This window comes from Sceloporus undulatus, chromosome 1 (genome assembly GCF_019175285.1).
Source record: "Sceloporus undulatus isolate JIND9_A2432 ecotype Alabama chromosome 1, SceUnd_v1.1, whole genome shotgun sequence".
NCBI lineage: Eukaryota > Metazoa > Chordata > Lepidosauria > Squamata > Phrynosomatidae > Sceloporus > Sceloporus undulatus.
The window spans coordinates 360,129,601-360,153,440 of record NC_056522.1 but is presented as its reverse complement, the minus strand read 5'-3'; the positions used below and the strand labels follow the sequence as shown (position 1 = coordinate 360,153,440).

The 23,840-nt window shown below is 40.0% G+C and overlaps 2 protein-coding genes across 3 annotated transcripts in view; one reads left to right on the top strand and one right to left on the bottom strand.

The window, feature by feature from the left end:
- WDR25 (WD repeat domain 25) overlaps positions 1–10,021 on the bottom strand; it is a 102,794-nt gene extending 92,773 nt beyond the window's left edge. For both annotated transcript variants that reach the window (XM_042448083.1, XM_042448092.1), the window contains exons 1-2: positions 9,873–10,021; positions 6,429–7,210 (exon numbers count right to left, since the gene is read on the bottom strand). In XM_042448083.1, the coding sequence (XP_042304017.1) occupies positions 6,429–7,139 (711 nt within the window). In that variant the 5' untranslated portion in view covers positions 7,140–7,210; positions 9,873–10,021. The remainder of the gene's footprint in view (positions 1–6,428; positions 7,211–9,872) is intronic.
- Positions 10,022–10,112: 91 nt separating this feature from the next.
- WARS1 (tryptophanyl-tRNA synthetase 1) overlaps positions 10,113–23,840 on the top strand; it is a 35,722-nt gene continuing 21,994 nt past the window's right edge. Inside the window, exons 1-2 of the mRNA XM_042448103.1 lie at positions 10,113–10,266; positions 22,795–23,001. Of these exons, the coding sequence (XP_042304037.1) occupies positions 22,888–23,001 (114 nt within the window). The 5' untranslated portion in view covers positions 10,113–10,266; positions 22,795–22,887. The remainder of the gene's footprint in view (positions 10,267–22,794; positions 23,002–23,840) is intronic.

Below are 23,840 nucleotides of genomic sequence, written 5' to 3'. Positions count from 1 at the left end.
AGTAAGTAGCTTATTCATAAATCATGACTCACTAGTAGTTTTCAATCACACACATATGTTTCCCTTAGACCAAGCTATTCAGTTGGAGAAAAAAGCAACACTCTAAACAGCATGCTCTCTGGGAATGCATAAAACCAATTTTTTAAATTAAAAAAAATATATACTGGGAATAAAGTGGTGGTGAAGCCAGGAATATGTTACAAGTTACAGTGGGCTCTTGTTATCCGCCGGGGTTTGGTTCCAGGAACACCCATGAATAACAAAATCCGTATATGCTCAAGTCCCATTAAATACAATGACATAGCAAAATGGTATCCCTCATGTAAAATGGAAAAATCAAGGTTTGATACTTGAAATTTATACTTTTTTTGAATATTTTCAAGTTGTGGATGCTTGAATCCATGTATAAAAAATCTGTGTATAAGGAGGGCCCAACTGTACTAATGACTGATTAGTATTGGAGTATCCTCATTCACAATAAAGCTTAATTTAATTTTTTGAGTGATAGCAGAACCTCACAGAAAAATATTTTTCTTAGTAGTTTAACAAGTGTATCATTAATTTATTAGAGAAAAGACAGGAAAAAATCCATACACACAATCGTTTCTTATGAACATTGCATACCACTCAACAATCTATGTTGATTTTAAAAAAAAAACATTAAAAGCAAGAATTTCTTTTCCATTACTTTAAAAAACAAAGTTCCTCCAAAGAGACCATGTACTAATAACTTTTAGTCATATCTCATTCTGCTCTGCAAGGTAAGCCAGGATGAGCAAAATATATTAACCCCGTACCCAATAGGATTCATGACTGACCAGCGATTTGAACCCAGGTCTCCCTATCCATAGTCCGACACCATAAGCACTATCCCTGCTCAGCCTGCAAGGAAGAAATCAGAAGTATGTATTTCCTGTTTCCTGGAGTTTATTCTCATGCCTAATCCTAAAGGAACCCTAGTTAGTATTAACTATGGCTGACAAACAAGCCAGGATCATAAACCGGCTTGATTCTGGCAGTTAGTTTAAATTACCCAAAGTTTTCCTTGATTCAGATGTAATAATTATCTCTCTGCCTTGCTATTATTTATATTACAAGTAGTCAATCTGCAGTGGCTGGCCAAAACAGAGAAGTTAGCTGCAGTATTCATATTTAATCTAACTGTGCCCTCTGCTGGCTTGAAATCTGCAGCAAAGAGGGCAGCAGCTAACAGTACAAAGAGCTCTTTGAAAATCTGTAATGGTTATTTAAAAAAATAAAATAAAATAGCTCTCAAAGGCTGTTTAGCATGCAAGAAATCTCAGACTCTGCAGGCTAATGTTTTTAAAACTCTACAATGTTCCCACCTGAGCTCAGTCATTTCAACCAACAATGCACATTCTCTGCCTTCTCAACAGCAGATTCATTCTGAGTACTGTCCTCTTCTTTGAGAGGATTAAAATAAATGTTGTGTACTGCTCACTAGAATTTACCAGAGTCTCAATTTGCTTTTTTTTTTAAAGAAGATTGAGGACTTCACTTCAAGAGAACAATTTTTGAAATGGAATGATGTGGCTACTTCTCAGGACATTTAACAACAGTACTTTAAGTTATCTCTTAACTAGAAATTGCATTTCTGGACAATTATGAACTAATGTACTTGTTAATTCCTAGGCTGTGAAGTAGGAAAAAGGAAAGAACTACCATTATATTATCACAATGGGGCCAAGGTATCTAGCTACTGTTGGTTCAGCACTGTTAATGTCCAAGTAGCATGGGCAGTCACCTGTTTGAGAAGGCAGGACTTGGATACCACTGAACTGAAATGTTTAAGCCAAAAATTACTTTATAAAAATTAAGCTATATTGCCAATTTGCCTTTGATTTTTGAATGATCAAGAAAGGGCTAAGGTTGTTAACTATTATTTTATTATTTTAAAACTGTAGCCCTCTGCTTTCCTTTTTCTCAAAAGTAATTAAAATAAATACTTTTGGTTACTTTTTTGTTTAAAAAATCCAAATGTTACAATGACTCCCAACCATCTCATCATAGCACTGATATGAACATCACAGCCCAAGATATGGGAACTTTTTGACTACGTATTTCAGTTTTCTCATTATCTAAGACAAATTCTTATAGATCTTCCGCCTTCCATTATTTTTGTTTTCTTAATGTTCAGCATTAAGCCTCCCTTGGCTATTACAATATTATAAAATATTATGAGTGCCATAGTTACTGACAATAATGCATTGTGTTATGGTTCTATAATTATACTGAGGAATTGGTGTTTGTGGCTTCTGTTCTCCCTATTCTCTCTCCCTAGTTAATTAACTTGTTGCAAAGTAGCACATGAAAGCATAAACTCATGTCAATGAAAGAAAAAAAAGATCCTTGTATTTTTGTAATTATTTTATACTTCAGGGTTTGTGGGGTTTTTTGTTTTTGGGGAGGAGGGTTGCAAAAATCAGAAATAAGGCATTGGGGACAGCAAAGCATATAATAGTCACCTGCTGATGTGAAGAACTAGAATTAGCAGCAGGTTGCCTCAGAAACCTTCCAATAAAATCTTACAATGTATATCAAATGTCTTTTCAACAAACCTAAAAAGCATCTAAGTGCTTTAATTACAAGGTTAACTTACCAACAGGCATTTGAAATCAATACAAAGAAAACGGTTCAAGAAAATTACAGCTTATAATAGGTCACAGGAAATTAGAATGAAATGAGAAGTTTTGTATTGCTCTGGATGGTGAGTTTTTGCCTTTTCTCTTTTAGTAATTTCTTCAACTCTGGCCTTTGAAGTTCCATACCTAACTGTATGGAGAGGGGTGCCTTACCTAACCAGAAAAGGCCAAGGCAGAGAAAAGTAGATGAAGCACTGATGCCAGGGGTTCAGGATGGGGGAGAAGCTTCAAAGCCTGGTGAGCCAAATTTGTCTTGCAGCCCAAAGGTTCTCCATCCCTGTCTTAAGACTCTGGGGAGTTTCTGTGAAGCAAAGTATTCACTATTGGTCTAGAGAGGGACCAAAGATTTGATGATTGAGTATAAACAACATCTTTTTTTTTCCTTTACATCTGATGGTACCTGATCACAGCACTTGGGAATGTACAACACGTGAGGATCATGCAGCTATGGCCACATCCTATGCCTCTGGTCTGACCCCACCTTGTCCTCACAATAATTCAGCGATGCTGGATAAGCTTTCCAACAAATCTCTTAGTCTTTGCACTGGGTCTGCCTCAGTTGCCTGAGAAACAACAGAAGTCTTAGCTATTGCTGTGTGTGTCTTCTCCTGAACCAGGCTACCTGATAAGGCAATTAAAGTCATGAAATCTTTATAATATGGAAATACAGTAATGGCATAATCCTAAAATAATTTTCTATTCCTAGTGTAGTCTCTAGTGATATAGAGCATTTCAAAGATGCCAGGGTCAGTTTCCCATTCTTTTCCAGGGAAGAAAGCATTACTAGGAGAGCTGAGGTCATATTATTCCCTTAATTTTTTTTTCCTTCCTGTATTCTTTCATATCAGTAAATAATACCAAAAGATACATTCTTACAAGTAGCTCCTTAAATGCAGTTTAAACTGCATTTAATACAGTTGCAAGCTGTGTCCTCTTCCCTAGCACAGAAAAAGTCCAGGTCTCTTGATGCACGAGGCAGAAAATCCAATTGGTTCCCCTCGCCACACTGTGGTAGTGATACAGTAATCAACTATATAATTGACAATTTGCTGTCCTTTAATGTAACACCAAGGACTGTTGCCTGAAGTAGGGCAGCTCATCCTGCCTAAGCAAAGAGCTGGCTCTACTTGGAAAAATCACTATGGAACCACTGAGAACATTAGCAACCAGACTCACAGCAAGGCAAAACAAAAACAAAATCAAAACAGACTAGCAACTCAGAAATCCAGTGAAAGTGTACAGAAAACATCAGTGTGTCATCAAGCTTTACATAAATCAGAAAATGCAATTACAGTGTGAATACTGGGTACAGTTCTAGGCCCAAGAAGGAGATTGTAGGAGGGGAAAATCAACTACTGTATTTGAGATGTAGTGCCTGCCATCGCTGGTGAGAGCCAGGAGAGAGGGAGACAGGGAAGTGGGGAACAAGGATAAGGGCTGATGGAAGGAGGAGGAGGAGGAGGAGGAGGAGGAGGAGGCAGTGGCAATGCCCACCACCCGCCTGACCACCCGCCACAGGTGAGAGCTGGGAGGGAGGGAGGGAGGGAGGGAGGGAGGGAGGGAGGGAGGAAGGATGGATACATGAGGACCAGTGAAGTGTCATTGCCCCCAATGGTGGCATGGCTATATGGCTGCACCACCATTGGGGACAATGGAACTTGAGCATCTGCAGACTTTGGTATCCCCCGATGGATACCGAGGATCGACTGTACTTTGAGAATCCCATGGGACTAACAAGAAGGCTAAAAGTAACCAAAGTATATACCGCACATAAGTACCAAATTCTACAGTTAATTGATGCCACTGGAAAACTTAAAAGACAAATTCTAATGAATTAGATGGATTGCCAGTTTTATAATTTAATCATAGATAATATAAATGGGAATGGCCAATTTGAAAAAAGGGGATGGGAACTGGATTTAAACATAACAATAGTCTAATGCTGAATGTCAAAAATTTGGAGTCCTCCTCCCTTTAAATCCAAATCAGCTTCCCTTAAAGAATGTGTCTTGTAATTGATACACAAATGGCACCTTACTCCAACTAAGTTAGTGAGAAGTACAAGTACACATCTTCTAAGTGCCAGAGGGGTTGTGATTGTATGGGTACATTTACACACATATGGTTACACTGTGATAAGAGCTATCAATTTTGGCTCTCTGTACGTTCCAAGTTATCTCGAGTATCACAAACCAAAGCCTTGTTCCTTGTCCTGAGTTATTACTTTTGTCTGTATTTAATGGTAATTATAAGAACTTAAAATACAATTATATCATTTTGTTTCCTTCTTGCTATTACTTGGTTGGAGATAGTAGAGAACTGGAAGACACACTACTTGCTCATGGAGAACTGATGGCAAAGGGTATGGAACACCTTATTAATGGAAAAGCTATCAGAAAGGATCAACAACCCCACTTCATATCACACTCCTTTTGAGGAGAAATGGTTACCCTTTTTTACTTTTGTTAATTCTTTAGAACACCCTCCTATGCCACCATCTAACATTTGAACTTATGGAATGATGTTGTTGTTTTTATTTGACCCATTTGCTCCATAATATATATTGTATTCATGATTTTTTTACCTTTTCCTCAATGGATTATGATTTTAATAAAATATTTTTAAAAAATTGATTACCAGCATCAATTTGTCACATTCCTATGAGTTCTTCTCAGTTACAATACTATAAAGGAAGAAAGCGTCCACAAGACTTAAGGATGCAGTTTTACTGAAAACAATATAGCATGTGTCTGAGCAATATGTATAGAATGCCTGGACCACACACTACATGCTACTCCAACAGATAATTGATCTCCTTGCTTTTTTCAAAAAAGTTAAATTAGAAAACGAAAAGTTAACAATTTGACTGGCAAACCAGAATGCTTTGCCCTTAAATTTATTACTGTCTGTAGGGGGAATACAGACACAAAGATTATTATTGTGTTACCACCAACTGCACCGCATATACCAGCCCTTCCCAGTCATGCATCACTGTCCTTGGGGAAAGAAATCAAGTTAGGAATTACCCTCATTTAGCTAACCAGGAGTCAGAGATGACAACACAGATATGTGTCAGGAAACAATGTGGCAGCCACCAGAATCAACAATATTACAAATGCTGGATTTGGATTCCTCTTTAGATTTCTGAATTTGGGTTTGCTCCTATTCCCACCCCACACCACAGATAGAAGAAATGAATGGAGGGAGGGCATTCATTTTCACAAGGCTGTAAAGGAATTGCATTGCACTACAACACTGAGTTCTGACTGAATCTAGCATCAGAACTGAAAAGTCTTAACTGACCATCTGCCTTGGTCCAGGCCTCAGAGGGAGAGAAGAACTGCTGGATCTGATCTCCTTCCCCACCCACCTTCTCCATTTATGTCGTGTCTTTTTAGATTGTAAGCCTGAGAACAGGGAACCATCTAAATAAAAATAATAATAATTATAAGCCGTTCTGAGATCCTTTAGGGCTGAAGGGCAGGATATAAATAACATACATACATAAAAAAATAAATGTCAGTACTTTTCCTTACTCCCACCATTTAAAGGAATTCAGTTTCACAGATAGCACATAGCCCTGATCAACAGATGAATGTCTTCACCTTTCTGCCACAAAAGAGCTGTGGCATAGAAAAGGGCTCACAGGGACTTATCAAAAACATTCATATTTTATTGGATTCTCATTTGTTTTCTTCCATATAAAAACATTCAGGTGTTTTTTATACGCAGGGTGCAACAAATGTCCATTCAGTAAAGCATTACCTTGACAGTTTTATCCATAGATGCAGAGAGCAACATATGGCTCCACTTCTGCAGAGGACACCATTGGACTGCATTAACTGGACCACTGTGATCAGACATCTCAAACACCAGATTCTTAGGAATTTCAGTAACTCCATATTTGGATCCTATATATGGCATCATATACTGGGAAACTTTAATGGACATCCTATCTTCTGCTGTCCCAATTTTGATAGTGCAGTTTGTACTCTCTCCAGAGCATTCAGCTTCATGAGGAACGGCATTTTTCACCAGTCTCATTCTTTTAGGAATATATGGCTTCAGTCCCTGTATGGGAACATCACTGTCGTCATGGACCCTCTTCTGTGAGCAACTCTCATTTCCAGAAAGCAACTTAGGTTTCATTGAAGAGCTTAGCAAGTGGTTATGATTCCTACTTGCTATTTTCAAATTAGGATCAAATGTCTTCTGGTAGTTTGTTACCATAGGCTTTTTAATGTTCTGTAGGTTCTGTAAAAGAGCATCTTCATGATAGACATTCCTTCTGGAGCTACCAATACATTCCACAGGCTGGCCTTTGCTCCCACTAACTGTATATAGCCCACCACAATACTGAACAGCCCTCATTGCAGAATCCGCTAGGCCTATTTCACTACTAGCAGCATCTTCATACTTCCCAGCCTCTGCCTCAGAATCTGAATCTGAATCATCATAAGCAACAAGTGAGTTCATCAAGTCAGCTATAATGAAAATTTCTAACTTCTGTCTTTGAAAAGTTTAGAAACTTCATATGCAGTGAATACCTGCAATGAAAGGAATGAACAAATTTTTAAAAATTGAAAAATTCTATTTTCAATTGAATAAATATTTCTTATTTTCTTATTTATAAATAGCTATACAATTCAATCACAGCATAATTATAAAACATTAAATATTTTAACCAGGAACCATTACATCTTTCATCAATACTGTGTTCACAGTAAAAGACTGTAAATCCCAGCTTGGCTTACTAACCTTGCCAAAACAATCTTAACTATACAGCACTTTGTTTCAAAAGGAAAACTGCAGACTGTCACTGAGTCAGTAGTGAATCACAGAAACACTGTTCTGCAAATTTCTAGGATAGAATAAGAAACCTATATCTATCTGTGTGTTCCCATTAAAATGCAAATACATGGTCAAGTGTGACCAGAAAAGAATAAAAAAGGGACTATCCACACAATGGAAATAGTAGTGAGTCCAGATTTATGGTGGGCAATGTATTCAAATATATTATTTTAACGGTGCAAAATGCAAAAGAGGACACATCTCCTTTGACACACACAGTGGTAAGGGGATCTTTTAGTACTGAGACTCAGAAAAAGAAGTGGGTAGCATAAACTTTTTGCAGAATGAGTCTACTACATAATATGCAGAAGCAGACTTAAGTCTACAAAACCTTATGCTACCAATTTCTTTCTCTCAGTCTCACAGGTGCTACAGGTTGAGTCCACCTTATCCGGAATTCCAAAATCCAAAACTGTCCACATTTGTTTTCTGATGGTTCAACTTACACAAACTTTGGTTCATGAATAAAATTATTTTTTTAAACCAATGTATAAAATTTCCTTCAGACTATGTGTATAAGATGTACCATATATACTCGACTATAAGTCGACTTCATGTATAAGTCGAGGGCAGGTTTTGGAGGCAAAATTATGGATTTACCCATGACCCATGGATAAGTTGAGGGTAAAACTTGGAGGCTTCTTGTGTATGTGTATGTGTGTGCACAGCAAAAGGGACTCTAACTGAACCTTTTTGCTTCAGTGTGTCAGCCTTTGTTTCAGCCTTCACTCCCCAGACAGCAGCTGCAGCACAGGTGGGAGAGGGACTCTGTTTGTTTAACAGCAGTCAATCACCCAGGACTCTTTCTGCTTGGCTCAGGAGAGAACGAAACTGCTCTCCCCACCACATAGGGAAATCTGAAAGAGCTACTATCACATCACTATACTGATCCATAAATAAGTCAAACTTGGATTTTGGGGTCAATTTTGGGTATAATTTTTTCAATTTATAGACAAGTATATATGGTATACAAAACATAAATGAATTTCATGTTTAAACTTGGGTCCCATCTCCAACATATCTCATTATGAATATGCAAATATTCCAAAACACTTCTAGTCCCAAGCATGTTGGATAAGGGAGACTCAGCCTGTACAAGACCCCTTTGTATACTTATCCAGACTAATATGGCTATGCTTCAATTCTACACTTTGGCTGCATCTGCACTACACAAATATTGCAGTATGACAGCACTTTTAACTGCCACGGTTCAGTGCTATGGAATTCTGGAAACTGTAGCTGACTTCTCTGTCAGAGAGCTCTGATGCCATAACAAAACACAAGTCTCAGAATTCCATAGCATGGAGCCATGGCAGTTAAAGTGGTGTCAAACTGAATTATTTCTGCAGTGTGGATGCAGCCCTAATTGTAAAAGAAACAAACGAAGAAAGAAGCCCTAGTTGTGAAAGAAATAAGTACAGCAGGTGCAGGGCACAATTAATTCCATGCTTGACACACTACTAAACATGAAGTAAACTTATCCTCTAATATATATATTATATATATATATATACACACACACACACACACACACACACACACACACACACGTTCCCAACCCTATTCATGAAATGGGGCAAGTGGAGCTTGTGTTCTACCAAAACCTTTCTTCTCCGCTTTCCACACACAATAAGTATTAAAATACTAAATAATACTACAGTGTTCCCTCCACGTTTGCTAGGATTAGGGGCGAAGGACCCCTTTGAATATGGGGAAACCACAAATAAAAGAACCAATATTCTTTTTACCTAAGACAACACCTTTATGGGCATTTCTAGGTCCTCTAGTGTAACTCTGCCGAAGGACCTACAAATGCCTAGAGAATTGCTTTCTCTAGGAACATCTAGGTTCTCCAGCACAACTCTAAGGTCAACTTCCAGCAGAATTGCACTGGAGGACTTAAGAGATTCCTAGGGAGAACATTTTAATCAAAACTACAAAAAATCAAAGCCGCAACTGTGGAGGGCCAACTGTGAAGTCGAAGGCTTTCATGGCTGGCATCTGTAGTATTTGTGTGGGTTTTTCGGGCCATGAGGCCATGTTCTAGAAGAGTTTATGGCACTTTAACTGCCCTGGCTCAGTGCAAGGGAATCCTGGGAACTGTAGTTTTGTGAGAAATTGAGCCTTCTACGTCAGAAAGACCGGTCTGGTGTCACAATAAACTACAATTCCCAGGATTCCCTAGCACTGAGCGAAGGCAGTTAAAACAGTCTCAAAGTGGATTATTTCTGCAGTCTCTTTTTTAGACCTTCGGGAGGGAAGGCGGGGTATATATAAATGAAATTAATAATAATAACAATAACAATAACAATTCCGTCCCAAGCGGTGAGCACCCAGAGCCTCTGAAGCAGCCCTTACCTGTCCTGAGGGCTGAAAACCCCTGAACGTTAAAAAGAAAGAGGGGGCAAAAACAAAGTCACCGGAAGTACGTATACTGGGGGACCAATTTCACATGAACACCAGTCGGTCCGTTCCTCAGAGTGTTCCCCCGGAAACCCGACCGGCACTTAAGGTTCCCCCTCGCACCGCTGCTTTCGTTGGCGTCGTAGTGTAGTGTCCCCTTTTCGTACAGGCCTACTGCCTTTCCTCTCCTGCCTCCTAGCCCCGCGGTTTCGTCCGGTTCCGGGTCAGGAGTGTGTTTCCCAGTCGGAAGGACATGAGCGACGCACCAGCTGCTCCTGTCTGATGCAATGGAGTCACTCTCTTTGGCCAAGAGGCGCTGAAGGAAGAAGTCGGTCCCGCCGAGAGACAGGTGAGGATCTGGGGAGAAGGAAGAGGCCGGGCAGAGCGAAGCAGGCCCTCCTTTGCATGGAATCCTAGAATGCAAGAGTTGGAAGAGACCCCAAGGGCCCTCCAGTCCAACCCCATTCTGCCATGCAGGAACTCTCAATCAAAGGGTCCCCAACAGATGGCCATCCAGCCTCTATTTAAAGACCTCCAAGGAAAGAGACTCCACTACACTCAGAGGGAGTGTGTTCCACTGTCGAACAGCCCTTACTGTCGGGAAGTTCCTCCTAATGTTGAGGTGGAACCTCTTTTCCTGTAGCTTGCATCCATTGTTCCGGGTCCTGTTCTCTGGAGCAACAGAAAACAAGCTTGCTTCCTCCTCAATATGACATCCTTTCAAGTATTTAAACACGGCTATCGTATCACCTCTTAACCTTCTCTTCTCCAGGCTAAACATCCCCAACAACCTAAGGCGTTCCTCATAGGACATGGTTTCCCTTCACCATTTTAGTCACCCTTCTTTGGACACGCTCCAGTTTCTCATTCCTTTCTGAACTGTGTTGCCCAGAACTGGACACAGTATTCCAGGCAGGAATGACCAGAGCAGAATAGAGTGGGACTATTACTTCCCTATACTATTTCTATTTCTTCGTTGTTTAGGGTGAACTTGTGAAATTTCTCGGTGCTCATTATTTTTATTTTCTTTATGCTCAGCATTAAGCCTGTCTTTGCTCTTTCTTCTTTGATCTTCCTTAGCAGGTGTTCCAGGTCTGTGAGGTTTTCTGCTAGTACTATGGTGTCATCTGCATAGCTTAGATTGTTGATATTACTTCCTCTTATTTTCACTCCTTTTTCTATGTCCAACCCTGCTTTTCTTATAATATGTTCTGCATACAAGTTGAAAAGACAGGGTGAAAGGATACAGCCTTGTTTGACCCCTTTGCCAATTGAGAACCATTCTGTTTCTCCATATTCTGTTCTGACAGAAGCCTCTTGTCCTGAGTACAGATTCCACATCAAGACTATCAGATGTGTTGGCACTCCCATGTCTTTGAGGGGATTCCACAACCTTTCATGATCTATGCAGTTAAAGGCTTTGCTATAGTTATTGAGGGTTCCAGGGGCCAGACTAACCTCTACTTCTAAGAGGACTTTTACCATCTCGGCCGCTACCCTCTGGAATTCTCTGCCCATTGAGCTCCGCTCGGCCACCTCCCTGGCCCAGTTTAGAAAGGGGCTGAAGACCTTTTTATTTAAGCAAGCATTCCCTGATGCAAGCCCCGATTAACTTCTTCCCCCCCCCCCACGTCAGCAGTGGCAGCTGGCCGGAATGTTTTAATGGATTGTGTTTTATTTATATGGTATATGTGTTTTATGTATATGTATTGATATGCCATGTGTTTTATGTATGTTGTACACCGCCTTGGTTTATAGAAGGGCGGTATAAAAATAAAATTTTATTATTTTTATTTATTATTATTATAGTCTATAAAGCCTCTGTTTAGAGACCTCGAAAGAAGGCGACTCCACCATACTCTGAGGCACCATATTCCACTGTCGGACAGCTCTTACTGTCAGGAAGTTCCTCCTAATATTGAGCTGGAATCTGTTTTCCTGTAGTTTGAATCCATTACAGTACTCTGTATCTTATTCTCTGGAACAGCAGAAAATAAGCTTGCTCCATCCTCAACATGACATCCTTTCAAATACTTAAACGGGGCTATCATATCACCTCTTAACCTTCTCTTCTCTTCTTCTGGCTTAACACACCCAGCTCCCTAAGTCATTTCTCATGGGGCATGGTTTCCAGACCCTTCACCATTTTGGTAAATACACACACACACATTTGTAAAAGAAATGGCCTAACCCATACTCTCCACTAAGAGCTGGACTGTTGGGTGGAGGTGCTCACACTATTCAGGAGAATTGCCAGGTGTGTGTGTGTGTGTGTGTGTGTGTGTGAACACAGTCCTCTCTTTTCACTAACCCCCCCCCCCCCCGTTTCCTGCTGGTTTGTTGGATGTCTTTCCCATTTCCCAGACTTTGCTTTTCCCACCTCGTCCTCCTCCTCCATTCATGTCCACACTTCTGCCAAGCCAGCCTGCAGGTTTGAAACCGCACCAAGCACTGATTCTCCTCATGACAACGAGTCTTTCTCTCTTGGGTTCACCTCAGCCACATATATACACAAACACCTCAAACATACATATACACCAGGGTGACCAGCTATCCTCCTCACCATTGTCAAACAGCCCTTACAGTCAGGACATTCCTCCTAATGTTGAGGTGGGATCTCTTTTCATGTAGCTTGCATCCATTGTTCCTAATCTCTTGAGCTGCAGAAAACAAGCTTGCTCCATCCTCAGTGTGACACCCCTTCAAATGTTTAAACAGGGCTATCATATCACCCCTTAACCGTCTCTTTTCCAGGCTAAACATACCCAGCTCCCTCAGTCTCTCCTCATAAGGTATAGTTTCCAGACCCTTCACCATTTTAGTCACCCTCCTTTGGACACGCTCCAGCTTCTCAACATCCTTTATTAATTGTGGTGCCCAGAACTAGATGCAGTATTCCAGGTGGAGCCTGACCGAGGCAGAATAGAGTAACACTATTACTTCCATTGATCTAGAAACCTTCCCCCACCCCCATTTTTACAATTATTTTATATACAATAATATATCAACATTACAAACAGTACCCTCTTTACAAACAAACATGCATTATAGACTACACAAATATTACAAACATCAAACTAAAATGACTTCCTGACTTCTATCACATGAATATTTTTGATAAATTTTCTGACTTTCTGATCTGTCTTTTTATAAATATTGGTTGCCATTATTTTTGTCTCATATATTTAGGTTGTATTATGTATACAATATTTTTAATTTTTCTCTATTACCCATAATTCATTTACTGCCATCATCATCATCATCATCATCATCATCATCATCATCATCTCTATATCTTATTTCCTTGGATTTATAATCTTTATTGGTTGGTAGATATATATATTTACATTTGTCCTTAATTACTTTTACAATTCTTCAACCATAGCAAAAATAGATATATAAATAAGAGAGAGCCCAAAAATCCAAACATTTCAACACATTATATACTTTTTTCTTATATATTGTTTATATCTTATTTGTTTGATATTAATTTCTTAATTAGTTAATCCTTATATACTTTCTTCCCCCATAAATGTTCTCTCTCTCTCTCTCTCTCTCTCTCTGTCTATCTATCTATCTCTCTCTCTATATATATATAGTTTTTACCACTCTTTCTTATATCTGTCCATCGAATCATCAGACAGGTCAGTTTGCCTATTTCCTTGAGATCATATAATCTGAGTAGCCATTTTGTGATATCTGTTTCTTCCACTGCTTTCCATTTTTTGGCATAAATTACTCTTTCTGCTGTAATCATATAAAATATTTATGTTCCATGGCATCTTTCTGTCTCTTCATCAGTTATTCCTAGTAGGTACAGTTTAGGTTCCATTTTTATATTTATGTGGAGTAGCTTGATAATTTCTCTGTGAATTTGCCTCCAGTATTTTTTGTTTCCTAGCACTCTAGACATGTCCTCCTTTTCCAGGACACATCATACATTTCTGGCTCCTGTCCAGAAGGAATTTCAACATGTCCTTCATTTTTAGCATGACTAAGAAGCATGAATTCATCTTTATATGAGTGTCTTTTAACTATTATTTGGTCATGTCCTGCATTTTTAACTTCCTACTTCTGTGGTGCCTTGTCCTCCTTTGTGGTGAGTACATCTGGTCACCTTGGGCTAGTTTTGCTGAGGAACCCGGTTTTATTGGAAGGGATGTGCAATGACATCCAAAATCCATAAAACAGGGACACCTTTATGGGGTCAACCAAAATGCACAAAATACATGATTCAAGCCCTCGAGTTGATCCCAACTCATGGAGACCCTTTGTATAAAACATCCCCAAGCCCCCCCTTGTCCTCCACTGCTTTGCTTAGATCTTGTAGATTAAGGCCCATGGTCTTCCTGACTGCGCCTATCCATCTGGCACGCAGTCTTCCTCTCTTTCTATTGCCCTCTACCTTCCCCAGCATCATTGTCTTTTCTAATGAGTCCTGCCTTCTCATTATGTGGCCAAAGTACAGCCTCAATCTGATCATCTTGGCTTCCAGGGAGAGTTCAGGCTTGATCTGTTCTAGGACCCATTTGTTTCTCTTTTTGGCCATCCACAGTATCCTCAGCACTCTTCTCAAGCACTACATCTCAAATGAATTTATTTTCTTCCTATACGCTTTTTTCACTGTCCAGTTCTCAAATCCATACATGCTGATGTGGCTCAAACAATTCTAATTTTAGTGCCCAGTTGTATACCTTTACCCTTTGGAATCTTGTCTCGGTATTTCATCACTGCCTTCCTCATTCTTAAGTTTTCTTCTAATTTCTTTACTGTAGGTCTGAAACAGACGGGCCGAAAGCTCCGTGTCGGCACCGAAATTAGGGTTCCAGAGCGCGTGGCATCCACACGCTCTGGAACCCTAATACGTATGGGAGGCGCCATCTTTACATGCACGATGCAAGTGTGGTGCCACATCCACATCTCCGGGCGCTGCACTTGCATCGTGAATGTGTCACAGTGTACCAATGGCACACTGATGATGTCCTCCCTGCGTGCCCAAAAGAACCCGCTTTTAGCAGGTTCTTTTTGGAGCGGAGGGAGCCCACGCAGTTTGGTTGATGCAGGCTTCCTCTGCAGGGAAAATGGCCTTGCAGTTTCTTCTTTGACCTTCCTTAGTACAGTAGTTGTTCCAAGTCTGTGAAACATTATATAGGAGAATTTTTTTTAATATGATGCTGTTAGTCACAGACCTGCATTTTGTCACTGTTTTGTTTGTGTGTTCTGTGGTGAGATGGTGTAAAGGGATATCTATGCAGGCAGGCCTCTCCTCCTTCTGGGCTTGTGGCTCTGGCTGCCGCAGCATTAATACAATTTGACACCACTTTAACTGTCATGGCTCTATCCTACAGGGTCCTGGGATTTGTAATTTGTTGAGAGACCAGAGCTCCTTAACAGAGAAAGCTGAATATCTCACAAAACTACAAATATTTCACCTTTTCTGTCAATGTGTGCTGGTGCCTCACAAAACTACAAATCCCAGGATTCTATAGGATAGAGCCATGACAGTTAAAGTGGTGTCAAATTGCCATGGCAGCTAAAATGGAAGGCAAAAGCAAACCGCCTCTGAACAAATCTTGTCAAGAAATGCCCACATTTGCCACCATAAGTCAAAAATGACTTGAAGGCCCACAACAAAACAAATACAGCCAGACTTTCGTATCTGCAGGGGATCCATTCTGGACCCCTGCAGATAACAAAAAACAGGGGGCCTCAACTCTTTGTTCCTAATGGTGACGCCATTGAGAACAATGGGGCTTGGCATACACATGCTTAAATTCACAGATGGCAAGCCCATGGATAAAGAGGCCCCACTGAATGAATAGAACTGCTTTGAGATACTTTGCTATCCAAGGTCAAGCAACTCCCTAGCCTCATCCTCCCAAGTTAAGGTGTTTAGTACCAAAAGCCAGGGACACACATGCCTCTTCTCATCTCTGGGATTTAAAAAATAGAACAGCAATACTTAAATCTATTTGCTGTCCTTTTACGACACTCAAAATTTGCCACCTGAAGCAGATATGTCACTCTGTTAAATGCTAAGGCCATAGAGTCTTATACAAATATGTCATCATTAGAATCTTGCATATTTGTATATGACCCTATAAGTAGCATAGCAATGTGAAAGAAAAGAGTCCACACCTTTATCCTTAATAAGTGCATGGATAGGATACATAGCTTGATTTTCCTTTTATTTCACATGGCCACATTTCTTGTAAGTTAGTCAGCAGTATCACTGCAGATGATGCCAAAAACTCTGACAGAGATTGGCTCACCTAAGATCTCTGAGTTTCACAGCAGAGGTGAAATTTGCTTCAGAGACATTGTGGTTCATAACTGAGAATCATAGCATTGGAAGGGGCATCGTGGAACAGTGACTCCAACCCTGCCCCCTCCAAGGCAGGATCTCCAGCTACAGCATCCCTAGCAGATAGCTATCTTGCCTCATTTTCCCTACTACCACCATATGACATAGTCTGAATTCCAGGCCTTTTCTCCAGAAAAAGAGAGGCAGAAGGAACTGTAAATAGACTTAGGGAATGTTTGTAGCACCCTTATCAGAAAATGTTAGTTCATATACCCAAATCTTGTCTATTCATATTGACAGGAGCTCTCCAGGATATCGAGCAGAGGTCTTTCCTGTCATCTACTAAGATCCAAAACATGCTGCAGAAATAATCCAGTTTGAGACTGCTTTTTTAACTGCCCTGGCTCAATGCTAGGGAATTCTGGGAACTGTAGTTTTGTGAGAGATTTAGCCTTGTCTGTCAGAGAGCTCTGGTGCCACAGTAAACTAAATATGTTTTGGACCTAAATTATCCTTTTTGGCCAGGTGATTTAAGGAAAAGAAATGGGATCTTCCATGTGCAAAGTATGTCCTCTTACAGTTGGCCTTAGTGATCAGAGCCAAACTCTTAAAACATCTCTTTCATAACCTGAAGTGCTGCTCCAATTCAGAGTAGATAATGCTTGGCTAGATGAATCAGTGGTGTGACTCACTAGTTTTATGTATTCATTACCTTATGACAGATGTTTCTCCTGGTCCTTTTTTACAAAGAGAAATGATTAAGTCAAGCTTTTCAAGCTCTAAAAACATAGGTTGAGATGGATGAGAGGTGCCCTTGCTCCAGTTTTATACAGGTTGGTATTTAATGGCATGCTCCGTCAGTCAGACATTATATATTTGCCAAAATGAAATACCCATATGATGTTTGTTAGAACAGCCATTAAAGACTGGGTTGTCAGCCACAAACTCCTTGGTTAAAAGCCTGTCTTTCCACAGAACTGGTAGCAGGATTTAACTGAGCCACTATTTCTCAGCATCAGTCCTTCCTTCCTTATCTGCAATAACTGGATAATAATACTGAGATAGTGTATAAAGACTTCTTTGAACACTCAAAACACTGAGCCCTGGTGGCGCAGTGGTTAAATGCCTGTGCTGCAGCCATTCACTCAAGACCACAAGGTTGCGAGTTCAAGACCAGCAAAAGGGCCCAAGCTCGACTCAGGCTTGCATCCTTCCGAGGTCGCTAAAATGAGTACCCAGACTGTTGGGGGCAAATTAGCTTACTTGCTAATTAGCTTACTTGCTGTTCACCGCTATGATCTTTGGAATAGCGGTATATAAATAAAACAAATTATTATTATTATTATGTTAATGCTAAACATTAACATACTAATCCAGGAGAGTTGGGGCACTTGGAACTGCATACATCCTAAGATCCATACTTTGCACATCCCTTTTTCTTCAGTTAAGATATCTACGGTCCAAAACACACTGCAGAAATAATTTGTTGAGAGACCAGAGCTCCTTAACGGAGAAAGCTTTAACTGCCCTGGCTCAGTGCCAGAGAAACCTGGGAATTGTAGTTTATTGTGGCACCAGAGCTCTCTAACAGAGAAGGCTAGATGTCTCACAAAACTACAGTTCCCAGAATACCCTAGCATTGAGCCAGGGTAGTTAAAGTGATCTCAAATCAGATTATTTCTGCAATGTGTTTTGGATTTTTATCATGGAATCCTTCGCCTTGCATATTTCTAAGACAAGTGATGCAGTTCAGATAGGCTGCTCAAGCCTCTTGGGACTCATTATAACATTGCATAAACTGATAGCATACTTGAGTCCAGGACATTCCCACTTTGCCACGGTTCTTGCAGGTGGTAACAATATCTCTTTGGAAATCTTCTAGGTGTATACCTGTATTGATTTTCAAGCAGGAAAAGCATTACATAAGCTTTCCATGAATACTGGCTCCTCAGTACAATACCAGTTGTCTTCTGTACCAGTTTAAAAGAATTGGGGTTATTCTGTTGTGCTTCTGATTTGATTGTTGTTTGGACAACTTATGTCAGTATTTGTTGATCTTGTAATGGTGTAGTCGACATAACAGTAATGTGGATCTGTTTATATTAGAAGCTTAAAAAGTCAGTGAAGAATGGAATGTCTCCTTGTGGTGCTAGAAGAAAAATGCTAACTTGCTGTTCTGTTTTAAATAGGAGCTAGGGAGAGTGAGCACCTGTGAGATTAGATTGCTTCTTTAACACACCTGCTTTCAGTCTTCTAGGTTATCAAAACTGTATGTGTTAAAAATTAATTTCTGATCTGTTCAAGGATGGAATAAATAACCTAGGGAAGATGCAGAATCTTGGTTCTTGTGAGTTTTCAAGAGTATCTAAAAATATGCCAGAGATGGTTCAGATTTCAATTTCTCTGACACTCTTATCTTGCTTTAGAATGAGATATAGGCCTTTAAATGCGGATCAGAGCTTGATTCTTTTTAGGGCTGTAAAGAATCTTAATTAGTGTGAAGTTGTCATTGAAATAGTGAATTGCCCTTAATTATCATTGGGATAATTAAATATTAAAGGGTAATGGAAAAGTCCGAAAGCTTGTAACATTTTATCTGAGTTGCGGGGAAATTGATTTTGCATCTGTTTTTGAAGTGCCTCTGAAAAACACAATAGAAGTTAAAAATTGCAAATGCACCCTGAGTTCAGAACAAGACATTGTATAAGTAAGTTTGCTATTTCTCTTGTCTGGTGAACAGGTAAAACGCCATTAAAAATGATTGGCAGGAAAGTTCTTAAAATGACTGAGGCTGAAATTGGCCCCTGTGGGAATAGATTTTCAGTGGGAAAATTGTGTGGTGAAGTCATTAAATGTAATTTTTTGCTTAAGCTTAATTGACTGCAGCAAAGCATTCTGCACTATAATGGTGGCACCGAGATAACTGGTGCAAAGTTTTCAAGACATTTAATACAACACTGTGAATGTTTGAATGCTGAACAGAAAGAAGTAAGGAATGGTTCATAAAAGTTTATTACGGAAGTATATAGTTACAGTATTTAACTGTGCAGCAGAATCAGAATTGGAGCAGAGAACTAGGAAGAAAGCATGACAACTAAGACAGACACTATTTCTGTGCTATGATATGACAAGCCAGAAGAGCTAGGCAGACGTGTTAAATAGAATTTCAGGGAAAGTGATTTAAGAATTAGTTCAATTTAGTACACTGTATGGTAGCAGTAAAATAATTATGAAACAATATGATGAAGATTTTAAAAAAACCAAAAATAATGACCACATGTGATTTACATAACTTTAAATTAGACGATGAAGACATTGAAATAATTAAACAATTTCCATACCTTGGCTCAGTTATTAACCAGAAAGGAGACTGCAGTCAAGAAATGAAAAGACAATGAGAACTTGAGCAGTAATGATGGAAGTAGGCAAGATCCTGAAGTGTCAAAGTATATCATTAAATTCTAAAGTTAGGATGGTTCATGCCATTGTAGCTCCTATTTTTATGTATGGTGGTAAAAGCTGGACCGTGAAGCTGATAGGAAGAAAATCAACTCATTTGAAATATGATGATAGTGAAGAGCTCTACAAATACTGTGGACTGCTAAAAAGACAAATAAATTTGTCCTAGAGCAAATGAAGCTTGAATTCTCCCTAGAAGCCAAGGTGACTAAACTGAGACTGTCATACTTTGGCCATATCATGAGAAAACATGACCTGCTAGAAGGAACAATAATTCTTGTTAAGGCAGAACCCACTAGGAGAAGATCAAGACTCGACTTCCCATTCACCAAAGCCCCATTCACACAACCGAGCTATTTCAAGTCAGACTTGCACTGATTATACTCGGTGCAGTGGGGGGGGGACAACCGAAAAGTCCATTTAAACCAGTGCAGTTGGCACCGGATCTCTTAGTGGTTCTTTTTTTTAAGAGACTGCAATGATCCCCATCTCTGAAAGTGTGAGTGAGCTATTGGATCTATTCAGATCATGCAACCACCTTTCAGGAAATGGAGGCACCTCCATTTTGACCCAGAGTGGTGGTGAATGGGAACTTCAGACTGGATTTAAATGTCATGGAGAGAAGCACTGCATTAAAATGTAGTGGGAACAATGAATAAGTTTTGATTCACAAATGCGAATCTCTCCATGCAAAAAACGTCAGTGTGACTGGCCCCAAAAAGCCAAGGAAGCGACAGCCCTGAGTCTGCAAGTTCTGAGCTTGATGATATGGTGACTTGGAGGTATCTTTTGGGTCTCCATAAGTCGAAGTCGACTTGATAATGAGAATATCAGTAGGAGGTTTCAAAGAAATGTATAGAAAGCAGCAAAGACCAATTTTCTCACTGCTACCGCTCACTGATGAAGCAATGGGCTATCTCCTGCAATGTTTAATCACAGCGATAGAAGCAGTTACTCTCAAGAAATTGTTGGACTCCTACCATTGACCATAATTTCTGGGTTGGTGGGAGTTGGACCCAAACAATATCCAGAAAGCAACTTATTTCCTTCCTCTACTTTAAGCCAGGGTGGACAAAGTGCAGCCTGTGGGCCATATTTGGTCCCTGAACCCTACAAGTGGCTGCTGAAGCTCCTGCCAGTCTCACACAAAAACCACCCAATTCTTTTTAAAAATCAATATGGTTTTCACCCAAAGACCACATTGAAAGCCCCCAAATGAACAAAAACACACAAAACGCCCCCACCACCACACAGCTCACAGTGCTCATCTCCTCAGTGTCTCTACTTTGCCACTTGTGGTTGCCATTTTTAGAGGGATGCACCAATAAAACAGGTGCTTTGGCATGCTGGAGGGAGAAGGGCCCACTAAGCATCTAGGGAGACTTGTCCCCTACCCCTGCACTCCTGCCTATTCTTGGTTTAAGTGCAATAGAACAAGATTTCTAGCTGAGATGTGCTGTTTGTGGACAATATCAGTCAAATGGGTTCATAAAATACAGGAACTAATCAGAAGGAGATTTCTGTATTCTGTATTGAAAGAAGCTGGGGGACTTGGTTAAAGAAAATGTAAAAGACATGTGTCCAGTTGGGTGGACTGATACTGTCACTAGGATTTGTGATTTCTTTTTAAGGTTGCAATGCTGCACATACTCTTGGGAAGAAACCCTATAGTCATAACAGGGCTTCTTCGTTGTTGTGTGCCCTCAAGTCATTTAAATTGAACATGAGTCAACAGTGTGATGTGGCAGCTAACAAGGCCAATGCGATTTTAGGTTGCATCAATAGAAGTATAGTGTCTAGATCAAGGGAAGTAATAGTGCCACTCTATTCTGCTCTGGTCAGGTCCCACCTGAAATATTGTGTCCAGTTCTGGGCACCACAATTCAAAAAGGACATTGAGAAACTGGAGCATGTCCAAAGGAGGATGACTAAAATGGTGCAGGATTTGCAAACCATGCCCTACGAGGAATGACTTAGGAAGGTGGGGATGTTTAGCCTGGATAAGAGAAGGTTAAGAAGGGACATGATAGACCTGTTTAAATTTTGGAAAGGATGTCATATTGAGGAGGGAGCTAACTTGTTTTCTGCTGCTCCAGAGACTAGGATCCAGAGCAATGGATGCAAATTACAGGAAAAGAGATTCCACCTCAACATTAGGAGGAACTTTCTGACAGTAAGGCTGTTCAACAATGGAACACACTCCCTCGGAGTGTAATGGAGTCTCCTTCCTTAGAGGTCTTTAAACAGAGGCTGGATGGCCATCTGTCAGGGATGCTTTGATTGAGATTTCCTGCATGGCAAGGGATTGGATTGGATAGCCCTTGCGGTCTCTTCTAACTCTATGATTCTATGATTCAGTGTATGGCAATTCTAAGGTGAGCCTATCTTGGCAGGTTTTCTTGACAAGATTGCCTTTCTCTTCCTCTGAGGTTGAGAGAGTGTGATTTGCCCAAGGTTAACCAGTGGGTTTCCGTGGCCAAGTGGGGATTCAAACTCTTGAGTATGTGCCCATCACAGGGCTTTCTGAAGATGAACCTGTCACAGGGTTTTCTTGGTGAGGTTTATGAAGAGGGTCATTGCCTTTCTCTTCCTCTGAGGCTGAGAGGGTATGATTTGCCCAACCAGTGGGTTTCCATGGCCAAGTGGGGATTCAGCTCCTGAGTCCATCACTCAAACCGCTATACAATGCTCACTTTCATAGTGAAGCTTAATTCTGAAGAAATGTGGCTCAGACTTCCCTTTTGGGGTACCAAATGAAGTCTGTAGTAGTGTTAGATTGAAAAGGTGTGAGGAGCAAGGCAAGGAAACGTCTGTGTGAGATGACAAACAGGTTTGCAAACTAACTTGACCAAGCCTTTTCTGTAAATGTCTTGGCTAGTTGTTACAGGTTATTAGCTCTATTGTAAAATAGTTTATGACTTCATGGTTTTACACTGAAACACTACTGGGCTTGCCAGGTAGGTGCACTAGATGGATACTTTCAGTTTTTGAATTTTTGTGGTTATTTTCTAAACTTAATAACAGTCAGTCTGCTTATAAATATGTGTAATGTTTGAATAATGTAGCATTTCTGAAAACATAAGGTTAAAACCTGTGTATTCTTCTCTCTTTCAGAGTACTCTGGGTTCTTTTCATTTTTATGAATAAAAAGACATTGCAGAACACATTAGAAACTGAAAATACAAAAGAGCCTTGACACTCCTGAAAATGGCAGATGTTCAAATTGGTGATTTTTGCTCTCTTAATCCACTGGAACTCTTTCAACAAGTAACCGAACAAGGAGAAAAAGTCAGGTCATTGAAGGCTGAGAAAGCACCAAAGGTAAATGTAAGAAAGTACCAAGGTTTGATTGCAGAACCAATTATCACATTCAATATTCTAATTACAATTGCTTTTTAATATTCTGATAATATTTTTCCAGTGGAATTCAGTTAATACAGTCTTGGAAAGAGCTTACTAATAAAATCAATAAAAAATGTCTGAAATCTCTAATATGAAATACAGACACCTTCCATGTTTGGTGCTATCCGCTCATCAAGTAGATAATTTAGACGTTTCTTGATTCTCAATAGATCAAGACAGTCCTTTCCACTGATGGAAGGTGTAGATGTTTCTTGTACAGTGGTACCTCGGGATACGAAATACCCAGGTTACGAAATTTTCGGGATACGAAAAAATCCCATAGGGAATTATTGTTTCGGGTTACGAATGTTTTTACGGGTTACGAAAAAACTTTTGGTGCTTTTTTCGGCTTTTTCGCACGGAATCGCGGCTTTTCTCCATTAGCGCCTATGGCAATTCGGCTTACGAAGGCTTTTCGGGTTACGAAAGCGGCCGCGTTACGAATTAATTTTGTAACCCGAGGCACCACTGTATTTCTGAAAGAAACTGAGATCTTGCAGAGAATCTCAACAGGGTGAGAATCTAACCATTATGGAGAAAGGGTGGAATAGGTGATTTTCACCACTTCTACTTGCATCCATGCATACTCTCTCCCACACTGTTCGAGAGGGTCTCTCAGACTACCACAGGAGGCTACCTGGGGAAGGAGAAATAGGCCAAAAAAAAAAAGCATTCCTTCCTTTTCCCAGTAATGCCCATGAGTAGAGTGAACTCTCAGTTCAACCTTATGTTTTGTTTCCTTTCTCAATGTCTTTTGA